Source organism: Arachis hypogaea, chromosome 10, assembly GCF_003086295.3.
Source record: "Arachis hypogaea cultivar Tifrunner chromosome 10, arahy.Tifrunner.gnm2.J5K5, whole genome shotgun sequence".
Classification (NCBI taxonomy): Eukaryota; Viridiplantae; Streptophyta; class Magnoliopsida; order Fabales; family Fabaceae; genus Arachis; species Arachis hypogaea.
The window spans coordinates 105737724-105749893 of record NC_092045.1 but is presented as its reverse complement, the minus strand read 5'-3'; the positions used below and the strand labels follow the sequence as shown (position 1 = coordinate 105749893).

The window sequence follows — 12170 nt, the reverse complement described above, 5'->3', positions numbered from 1 at the left end:
TTAACAAAAATGCTTGCTCCCTAGCACTCCTCATTAAGTCATGGACAAAAATAATAAATTCGGATTTTTTTAGCATTTTTCTATTAATAATGCATAAAAAGGTCAAAACTTTAAAATTCTCTTGTCCAATATTTTTAAAACACTTATTTTAGCTAAATCTTCAAATATTTAAACCCTAGAAAAATTTTTTTGAATATGATGAAATTGTCAAGTTGATTGAATTTTCAAGTTGTTCAGACTTTTGCGTAACTCGTCATCAACATTGGCCATTGGGAGATTTTTCCTACTCTATTTATGAGTCGACGATCTAAAAAAAATCAACACAAGTGTATGTTGACAAATTTAAAGTTGCAGTTTGAAAGTACTAGAATCTAGAGATCAATTTATTGAGCAAAAAAGTGATGAATTATTAATTAAATGGTCAAAATGACGAATGCATTAGCTAGGGCTCATTAATTCTTTCTCCATGGACCATGATCAATTCATTTTTTTGGTAAATTACACCGAAATCTCTACGATTTAGTCTTAAGTAAATAAGTAAAGAAAGAACTAAAAACATATCCCACCTTGTTTGTAAGGTAGTTTATCTCAATTCTCAAAGTTAAAGGAGCAATTTAGATGGCACTTTTGCCGTTTAAAGGTAGGAATCATCTGAAGAACACTACGATAAAGGTATTGGTTTAAAAAAATGAAAACAGGAAATTTTAATTCTTCTCAATATTTTATAAATGTATTTAACGTATAATTAATTAATTATATTACATATATACAAAAAACAATTACTAATCAATTATTGTCATATAAAAATACATATTTTGTATTCATAATTGTATTTGATTGGTTTTGTTCTTTGTCTACAGGTTCTATTTTTCGTTTTCGAGACTTGTCAAAATCGTTCGAGGAGCATTTTGTAGGATCAGCCATCTATGACATGATTCTAATTACTTGAACACAATCAAACAAGGCCAACATGAAAGTCTAAGAGATTACATGACGCGCTTCACAAAAATAGCTATGAGTATAACAGATCTCCACCCTGAGGTGGAATTGCACGCCATCAAAAGCGGACTCCAACCAGAAAAATTCCAAAAAACTATTGGTGTGGCCAAACCTAAAACTATGGCCGAGTTTCGTGAAAAGGCGAAAGGTTAGATTGACATTGAATTTTGAATACTAACTTAAGTTTCGGAGTGCCTTTGCAGGTACACTCCCCCATTTTGGATTACTCTCTTTACAAGCGCAAGCTCGGACTTCTCAAAGTTCACAGATCGGCGTTGAAGGAAACAACTCGGCGTCGGCTTATAGAAGCCGAGCTTCCTTCAAGGTATCCATACAAGAACAATTGGCGCCCACCGTGGGGCCGAGAATATAATTCTTTCTTTATTTCATCGGCCTCGACGTTCTCATCTAAAGCCATGGCTGAGCAACTTCCACCTACGCCATCTGAACTTCTTCGAATGGTGACCGAGTTATAACAAGCCAACCAGCGCATGGCGGAAGAGAACCAAAGAATGGCAAATCAGATTGCTAATCTGGATAATGCTCGGATTGAAAATAACAATGATCAACAAGAGCGAACAGAAGAAGTCGAGCATCAGTCTGGACCGATGTATGTATCCAAAATTGCTCGGCGCGAAGAAGCTCGGCTGGAGAACGAAGATGACGGCCCAGAAAACTCGCCCGGGGCATTCACGGCCGAGCTTCGTGCTGCTCAGAAGGTTCACTCTACCAACTACCTTAACCCCATATGATGGTTTAGGTGATCCGAAGAAATACATAAAAAAATCCACCTCCATAATGATAGTAAATGGTGCATTTGGTAAAGTTTTATGTTGTTATTTTCCATCTTATTTAGATGGTTCTACACTTGATTGGTTTTGTTCTTTGCTTGCAGGTTCTATTTCTCGTTTTCGAGACCTGTCAAAACCGTTCGAGGAGCATTTTGCAGGATCAACCATCTATGTGCATGATTTTGATTACCTGAACACAATCAAATAAGGCCAGCATGAAAGCCTAAGAGATTACATGACGTGCTTCACAAAAATAGCTATGAGTATATCATATCTCCACCTTGAGGTGGAATTGCATGCCATCAAAAGTGGACTCCTACCAGAAAAATTCCAAGAAACTATTGTTGTGGCCAAACCTAAAACTATGGCCGAGTTTCGTGAAAAGGCGAAAGGTCAAATTGGCATTGAATTCTGAATACTAACTTAAGCTTTGGAGTACCTTTGCAGGTATACTCCCCCATTTTGGATTACTTTCTTTACAAGCGCAAGCTTGGACTTCTCAAACTTCACAGATCGACTTTGAAGGAAACAACTCAAGAAAGATGTTGAGTACCGTCAGATTTAGCGTCACAGAGTAACGGTGTATTTACTGGCAGTAACGACGTCAAATTCATAAGTTTAAGTAATTATCGGTAGATTTTGGTTTTCAACGGCAAATTCGCCGGTAATATTTAGAGGAAAACAAAAATAAATTGGCGCGTCATTTAAGATCGAATTTACGGTAAACCAACTTAGTGAAATGATGTGTTTTGGTAACCCGCAATGGTAGATTTTTCCGACAGTACATCTGACCCTAAAGGGCCGTAAATCCAAAATACGAACCCTCTTTCCACTCATTTGAATTTCTCTCTCTCTCTCTCTCTCTCTCTCTCTCTCTCTCTCTCTCTCTCTCATTCATTTCCTCCCCTCTCCTCAACACCACCATCTGCCGCTGCCAAAACCACCACCATCATAACCCCCTCTTCGTCGTCGTCAACCCACCGCCGAGACCCTCCTTTCTTCTTCTTCTTCTTCTTCTTCTTCTTCTTCTTCTTCTTCTTCTTCTTCTTCTTCTTCTTCTTCTTCTTCTTCTTCTCCCTCTTCTCTCATTGCCATTTCATCGTTAATCTTCTCCCTTCTCGAAACTGCGCGCCACACCACAGAGCCACCATCGGCGAGCCATCAATCCACCGTTATCCCCACTGTCATCATGCCACCCCTGTCCGAGTCTCCCAACGAGTTTCCTGGCATTCGGCGACCGACATCGGCAGCTTCTCACTTTGGCAACAACATAATGTCGTTGCAACCCCTCTATTCCCTCTCCTCTGTTTCATCTATTGCCCTATATCACAGGTTTTGGATTGAACTCTATTTTCAAATTCTGTTTAATCAGTATTGGTCCATTAGTTTAGTTTTAGTTAGTTTAGTTAGATTTAATTTTCTATTTTAGTGGATTTTAGGTTGTTAAGATAGGTTATGTGTAGATCACTTGGTTCTGAAATTGTTAAAGTGGTTGGATTATCTAATTATGTTGATTTGCTCTATTACGACTGATTTCACTGAGATATGGCTATTGAAAATGCTGGATTCTCCTTGATTGCTGCTTATTTTGTGTTAACTATTGCTGGTGTGCTTGTTGATTTGAAATGGGATTGTATATTGATGCTTGCTATTGATTTTTGCTTGTTTGATTAATTTGGCACGCGAAGTGTTCGATAATATGCCTCAAAGAGTTCTAAATGAAAATTTAGTTCAATCTTTAAAAATCAATGCTTGCTTTTACATGATTAGTGTTATTATGCATTGATGTGAATGTGAATGTTTCTAATTTACTAAGTCTAGTTTGATATGATGGATTGCTCGAGATATTATTTCTCATTAATTGAGTTTTGAGTATATGTGTTATGTACCATTGCCATGATTGGGTTAATTCACTGTGTTACGACTTGTTTTACTCTTTGTAGACATGACGATAGGTAGATGTGTTGCAAATCAGGCTACTGGTCGTGGTTGTAGTTGTAGTCGTGGTAGAGGGAGGGTTTCTTCTAGTACCTTCGAGAATTTTGGATCCTCTCCCTCTACTTCGACTACCCCAATGACATTACAGGTTGTGGGTTTATCGAACCATCTGTTCATCATGGTTCTTAATCCCAACTACGTCCCTCCATCTACGGCGACGATGTCGCCTCCATCTGCTCAGCATCCTGATGCCACGGCGATTCCACCTCCAGGGATGGACACTGTGATCCCGGAATCCTCTCACGGAAGTGAGCTAGCTGATGCCCCTCCATCACCTCTCAACGTACGGTTGACGATTTGGCCTGATGGCGAAACATGGTAAGTATCACTTTAAGTCTTCTATATGCTGAAAGTGTCTAACTATTGATTCTAGTTTAGTAGATTTATGGTTGTATGTTTGAAGTGCTGAAAGTATTTCATATTTCTTGATTATTGAATTGCTAAAAGTGTCTAACTATTGATTCTAGTTTAGTGGATTTATGGATGTTAATTCTTGATTATTGCCTATTGTTCATTGATTGTTGACATTCGATACTATTTAAATTAATTGTTGATGGATAGAGTTTTTGGCGCATTCTAGTCATAGATGAAACTCTACCGTAATATCTAAAAAAATCTCGACATATATTATGGTTATTTGCTTCTGAAGTTTTAATTTATATTGCCATATTGGTTTGTTTGTGGATTATTATTGATAGGTTTGCACCGAACAATAACGCATGTACTCAGGAGATGACCAACATCATCAAGCTGATGTACGACCATCTGTGTCAACTACAAGAAGATCCCCTCTGAGACCAGAGAGCGATGGTTTCAGAAGTGGGCGGTAACTAATTTTTTTAATTTCAAACATTTTTAGCTAGTTCATTTATATCTTCTATTTTGAATAACTAATTTTAAAGTTTCTTTTGCAGCTGCACTTTATATGGGACGCTGAGCATGATGTTACCATCAAGAAGATATACGACCATTGAATGGGTCGGCGACTGCAACAGATGCTGGAGGATGTTCGTGAGGGGCGGGACCACCTCACGACCTGGCTCCGCCCAAAAATCAAGAAGGCTCTATTAGTTCACTGGGAGACTGATGAGGGGTTCAAGCATCGGCCAAGTCATCTAAGTATACTGGCGGCTCAGCGACCTTCATGAAGTCTAAGGCCAGGCTAGTATATAGTTTCTTTAATGTTGTAATTAACTTAGTTATATTCTTTTACATAAATATCATTACAGATGATCCTAATCATATTATTTCAATGCAACATGTGTAGTCGAAGTCGTTGGATCGTGATGCAAAATTGGCACAGACATTCAAGTACACCCACACTTTGAAGGAGAACAAAGAGAGATTTGCTTATCAGCGGTCTCAGGATCATTATGTGAGTAAACATACATTTGATTTTTTTATATAAAATTAGAGATTAGCTGTATAGTTGTCGTATTAATCATAATAACACATGTTACACAGGAGTCTTACATACAAAGACTAGAGGCCGTGACTCAACAATCTCAGTAAAGTGGGGAGGAAGCCTCTGATGGATCTGCTACTTCAGTCGTCGATCCTGATGTGATTTGGCGCGAGACCGCCTCAGTGCTATACAAGAACCACGTATACAGGTTGGGGTAGTTCTTCGCCAACAACCTCCGCACCTCCATGTTGAGGTCATCATCCGCTTCTGCCACCAGTCAAGCTGTCGACCCTGAGGAAGGCATTGATTTGAAGCTGCAGGTGCAGGAGCTCACTCAGAGCCTTCATCAGCAGGCTCATGAGCTGATCGATCATCGGGAGATCCTTGAACACGTGAGAACACAGATGACTTCAGGCTGGAGTGGAAGGAGCAATTGGAGTGATTTCAGTGGATGGAGGCTCAAATAGATGTGTACCAGGCTCAAATGCGCACCGCTGGCATCATTTCTGCTGGTGGTAGCAGTCTAGCTAGTGGCAACAGTGCTGCTAGTGCAACAGACAACACCACCTTCTGCGCCGCCTCAGCAGGACTACGGGAACGATGACAATGACTACTTAGATCTTTAGTGGTTAGGGTTTCATTTTATTGTTTCATTGTATTTGTTTGATTTATTAGACTTTTAATTTATTTGAACATTTGATATTTAATATAAAATAATTGGTTTCTATTATTTATAAATTGACCATTAATTGTGTGAAAAATAAATTTAAATAAAAAATAAAATTTAAAAAATTGTTTCACAATTTTTTTAAAAAAATTGACATTACCGTCGAATTTATCGAAAAAAATGTCTGATGGTAATAGTGCAAAAATAACATATTATGGCGTTAATATTACTGTCGAAAAATCTACCGATAATTAAATAATTTTTTGAATAAGTAATTTGTTGGAGAATCCGACAGTAACTATTTATCAATGAAATTTATATCTTCCGATAATAAATTCGCCGATAACTTAATTACCATCGAATTTTATTCATCTTTTTAATGGTACGCAGTGTTTTTGTAGTGGAATTCACTCTCATTTTCTGATAGTAAGGTCTTGAGTTTACATTCAGTGAGCTTTTTCGTGTAGTTTTTATATTGTATAAATGTTATAAAGACTTATGATTTGTTAACTATCTAAAAAAGTCGTGTAGTTTTTATATTGTATAAATGTTATAAAGACTTATGATTTGTTAACTCTCTAAAAAAGTATCAATAAATGTTACATAATACCTGCAGCCTAGTTAGGTGGGAAATAAAAGGAGATGGTCCCTAAATATTTGTATAGACAAATCGCAAAGGCCAAAGGAGTATCATAAATGGATAAAGAATGAACAAAGGGAATATCATGCATTTTAGCTTTTCCACAATTCTCACAAGCACAGTCAGTTTTATTATTCATAGAATCTATGGTGTTTATGAGTTGGGTAAAATCGGATTCGATATAGACCTAATCCGAAATATATATTGGATCTATTTGTTAGACTTGAATCTGATCATAGACCTGATAAAATCTATACACTTTTGGGCCATAATTATATCGGATAAAAACTAGGCTGTTAACATTATTTTCTTGTAAATTAGCATGTAAAAATATCCAAATTTCTAAGACTCCAACAATTATTTGACATGGTAAAATTTACTTAGAAAAATATAACAAGAATCAACCCTTCCCTAAAATTAAAGTATAACCACAATCAATATTAATATTGTCTAATAACACAAAATATTTAAATCAATACAAATAACACAATATTATGCATTAGTCTAAAATCTTATGCATTTTAAACATAAAACATTAACTTATAGTCTTATAATGACTAATAACACAAATTATAAAAATTTCTCATTCTTGAAGATTGATTATGAGATGGAGAAATTTTTCGATCAATTCTATGAAAATAATGTCAAGTAATGTGTCCAATTCGGCCACATACTTGAAATTGTGGCCTAGTATGTTGATAGTAGGATCTGCCACCCCTTTGATATCTTCCTCCACCTCTCTCTTCCTCTCATAGGATTTTCTCTCATCAAAGAAGGCATAGAAAAAAAAGGATGATTGCACAAGATTTGCTTGAATCATAAAATTTTTTTATTTTCTAAATTTTTCTAATATGTCATCATGTGTTAACACCAAAGTGTACCCCTCACTTAAAACTATATATTTCTGGTTTGACATTAATAGTTGTAAGAAGAGAATAATAATCTTCATTAATGCCTTCCAAAATAGTTTCAACGTGTTCCTCAGTTGAAAGAGAATTACCTAATATTGCTATTGAATTTGTAATGTTTTTATTCTTTGAAATGTAATCTTGTACTGACATTCTTTGTTTTTTGATCATCTTTACCTGATCCTTGAGCTGTTTGATCTTGTATTTGGTTGATTCTTCTATCTTTGCCCATATTTTATAAGAGAAAGCACATTCTACCATTTTATTTTTGAATTCAAAATTAATTGAGAAAAGCATCCAAGAACTGAGATATAGTCATCATAGCTTGTATTGTTGAGACTCAATACCAGCTTATAAATTTGTAGTAGAATCATACTGTAGAGGCACACGATTTTAATAAAGATGATTCTTAAGATTCTGTCTACCAAAGACACAATATTTATTGTTATCATGTTTTACGATTGTTCTCATATAATTTGTCAATGCTGAGATTAAAAATTTTTTTATTGAAGAAACTAGGAGGCAAAAGAATTGATAACAAAAGAAGTATTTATGGGGTTGTTGTCTTGTTGATGGTGTTATTAGTAGTGGAATAATCAGAATTATTTACTAGAGAAGTCATAGATCACAAACCTCAAGCTCTAGATACCATGTTTAAATAATAGTGACAGTAAAATTAAAAAAGAAAAAAATAGAATTGAAGATGAGTAGTAAAACAGAACTGCAGAATAGAACCTGAACAAAATTAAAAAAGAACAATAACTTATAAAAGAAAACTAATGAATTGAGTTAAAAGAAATGTATCACACCCATTAATAAAATTCGAGAAACTTATCAATATATACAAAAGGTTTGTAAGTAAGATGAGTGTTGGGAAATCAAGCTTGTAGTGAGTGGGAAAAAAGAAGACTTGACTTTGATAAAATTAAGTTAGCTCATTATTTTTTTTATTAACATTTATATTTTATATAGAATTTAATTTTTATATACTTTTGGTATAAAAATTATTACAAAAATATCAATTACGTATAATTACATTAGTAAAAATAATTAATATCCAAAATTACTAAATAAAAATTACTTAAACATTTAAATATAATTGAAGGACGTGTAAAATTTTTTAAAAATTTGTACTTTCTCCGTGTATCAAATATAATAAGTGATTATTATCATCTTTAATATTTTTATTGATAGGATTTAATTTTAATACACTATGAATAATTTTACTAATAATTAAGTTTTAAATATTGATTAAAAATTAATTTTTTAAATTAAAAAATGAATTATTAAACATAAATAAAAATAATTAAAATTTAAAAATAAAAACAAACATAAAAAATATAAATTCTAATTCTATCGCCTTTCTGTAAAATTCTTAAATTTTTAAAAGTTATTAATTAATTATTTATGATAAATTATATTTATTTAATACTGTATTATAAAAATTTTTATATAAAAGTTGAGTAAACTATTATTTTAATTTAAAATTTTTATAATTAAAAATAATAAATATTTTATATGTTTTAATTTTAAATATTTATATTTTTAATTTTATTTATAAATAAAAAAATTAATTTATTTATTCCTAATTTTTATTTAATTAAAAAAATTTATAAATTTATAATTAAAAAATATTTTAAAAATAAATATTTTATATTTAATTTAATTTTTTATTATTATTCTATCCTTTAATTTATTTTATAAAATTATATTATTACCCTATTTTCATTTAAATTTCTTAAACTACCCAAAACCCTAATTTAACACTAAGCTACACAAATCCTAGTCCTCTATCACCGCCACCCACCCTCACCTTGTTACCCCTCACCAACACAGAAAAAAAAAAAAAAAAAGAAAGGGAAAGAAAGAAACGGTGAGGGCTTGAGGGAAGAGAGGGAGAATCAGAGCTGTGGGAGAAGAGAGAAGCAGAGCAAGACAGCGCCGGTGTCGTGGGTCTCGCCACCACCGTTGACGCTGCTGTGGACTGCGAAGCCGCCGCCGCTTCCACTGACGAAGAGGAGAGAAGGGGACGCCGTTGAGCAAACCGTGCGAGAGAGAGGGAGCTGCCTTCCACGCGTCGCCATCATCGAGTCCGAGGCGGAGAGGAGGAGCGCGAGCGGGAGGAAGAAGCCGTCGCCGTCGCCGTTCGTGCTCCGTCATCGCTGCCGTTCGTGAACCAGACGCCGTCGCCATCAGAAGCTCTTGCCGCCGCCGAGAATCCCATCACTGTCAGATCCATTGCATCGCCGTTGGGGGGCTTCGAAGGGGGAGAAGAAGCTGATTCCATTACACCCGCTGCCGGAGGGGGAACTAGCTGCGCCACCGCGCCTCTGTCGCCGGGAAACGCTGCTGCCGCTGTCGAGATCCACTGCCGCTCTGTTTCTGAGTTTTTCCTTTGTTACGGTAAGCCTTTCTGTTTCGAAACCCTCATAGCTAAATTATATGCGTTATGTTATGTTTTTGGTGAAAATTCTGAGGTTTTGGTAATGAAGGATTGATTTCTGGTTGTTGCATGTCGCGTTTGGGATTGCCGCCGTTGCTGCGAGGGTGGAATGGGCTGTGGTTGTGACTGCTGAAGGTATAGGCCGAGAGAGGGCGTTTTCTTTAAACTCATTTTATTTACGATCGTTATAAATCGATATTGATGCAAAAATATATGTTTGTTGATTATGTGGGTTTTATGGATTGGATTGATTTGCTTTGGACAAGTGAAATTATCTGCTTGATTGGATTATTGTTATAAATCTGCTTGATTGGATTATTGATTTCCCAGGTGAGTTCCCTTCGACCCAGTTCTTTCAGACTTTCAGTCTCAATTTCAGAGTTGAAAGAGAATCATCCTGAGTTTGCACTTGTTCTTGACACCAGTGGTGATAAGCTTCCTAATACATTCAACTTGGTGTACAAGAGTGTTCCTGTGCATGATGTAACTGTAGGATCATATATCCTTGTTGGTGCTGGTGAGGTAAGTTATGATAGAATCTATTGTTTACCTGCCTTGCATTAATTTTGAAGTTTGAATTGGTTGAATATAATTATACCTGCAACCAACGGCTGGAGTTCTTTAGAATTTCTGGGGTTTTAATATATAGTGAAACCTGGTGTGTTTGGTTTTTTACTTAATAAACCCAAACTGAATTAATAATGTAACAATACGGTTGATATCCAAAGATAGAAGAATTAAAGAGTGAACGGAGTTTAAACTTAATTGCCTTCAGCTTATCTTTCTCTACAGTAACAAGTGTACCTATAAGTGTGTGTTTTACTGTTCTTCAAATTAACAGGCATAAATAATTTTGGGTAGGATGAATGGCTTTAATGGCCTTAATAGTTAGTCTAAGGACATTACTATCATTCAAACAGCATGTGGATGATTATGAAGGTTTTTATTTTTATTTTTTATTTAAATATCACACATATTATTGTTATATGAAAATTACGGTAGATTATCCATATATATTTTGTTTTGGAAGGGTCTTTTTCAAAATTTACTCATAGAGAACAGTAATTCTGTTAGTCCCTTGCAATTTCTTGTCTCGCTCTTCTCTGTTTTAAAAAATAACAAATTATACTAATTTTATAGCATTATTATCTATTTTTTTCACTAATAGTGTATGAAATAATGAAAATGAATTATTTAGTTATTGAAATGCTTTCTTTTTGAAAAAAAAAACTTGAGACGTGTATGTAAAGACTTTAATCAGACAAGAGAGAGATAGTAAAGAAAAATATATTTTCCTATATATAGAGGGACAAATTAATTACAAGTATTCAAGTAATGACTTATTATGCCACTCTCACGGGTTTGAAATTAGAATTTTATGATGGTGGACTGGTTGTTGTTGTTGTAGTATTTGGTATTTTAGAATTATTGCTGAACCTGAACAAATTTTTTTGTTGCTGGATAACATCATTGAGTTGAATTTTGTTGCTGGATAACACACGGGGTTGAATTTTGTTGCTGGATAACATCACTGGGTTGAGTTTAATACTTGAATAGTTGAATTTGTTGTTAATCACTTAGCTAAATCTTTTGTTGCTGTAAATTTTTTTGTTCCTTTGCCAAGTATATTGATTTATTTTTTTGTTGAATGGAAAACTTAGGATGGGTGTGTAGTTTCTGTGATGAGGATATTGATGCTTTGATAAGCATGTGAAGCCTTTGGTTGGTAATGCAATAGGGTTTTGAATTTCAGCAGATTATTGATATTGGCAAAACTTTGCCATTGTTCATGGAGCTTCAAACATTAGGTGACAGGACGTAAAGAACCATGCTCTGCAAAGTGTCTTGTTTTCAATGTTGCAGGTGTCATTTAATTTGAGTTGAACCGTTTGGTTACTTTGGCTGTGTGATTTCCTCACATGTTTGTGCTAACTGAACAATTTGAAACTATAGGTACTAGAGACAGTAAAGCTCAAATTTTCTAGACAATTTTTTAGAATTGCATTAATTGACATCATTATTGTTATTACAATCTTTTAGAATTGCATTAATTGACATCATATTATTATTGTTGGTCGTCTTTTCAGGTGTGTGACACTTATTAGAAGCTTTTCCATGAGAAAGAAGATGTATAAACATGATGGAGTTTGTAATTTGTAGTTTATATTTTAGAGATTTATAATTTCTTGTTTTTTTCTTGTCCTATGTCTCTATCTAGTTCATTAGAGTTCTTCAATGTGTCTTGTTAGTTTGTACTTTAATGTTTATATGTTGAATATTTATAAAACAATCTTTGTTAAATGAAAGATATTTGAACTA

The 12170-nt window shown here is 34.4% G+C and overlaps 1 protein-coding gene across 1 annotated transcript; it reads left to right on the top strand.

Moving 5' to 3' along the window:
- The first annotated feature begins 6040 nt into the window (after window positions 1-6040).
- Window positions 6041-12170, top strand: LOC112716296 (uncharacterized). Its single transcript, XM_072204285.1, has 6 exons — window positions 6041-6050; window positions 9464-9811; window positions 9901-9986; window positions 10277-10373; window positions 11513-11804; window positions 11939-12170. The coding sequence occupies exons 1-3, from the start codon at window positions 6041-6043 to the stop codon at window positions 9975-9977; spliced, it is 435 nt and encodes a 144-aa protein (XP_072060386.1). The 3' UTR covers window positions 9978-9986; window positions 10277-10373; window positions 11513-11804; window positions 11939-12170.

What these genes read in the sequence shown, in the direction of transcription:
- LOC112716296 (XM_072204285.1), top strand. An exon ending in TGAGTTTTTCCTTTGTTACG is followed by an intron (nt 9,812 to 9,900) that starts GTAAGCCTTTCT and finishes TTGGTAATGAAG; the next exon opens with GATTGATTTCTGGTTGTTGC.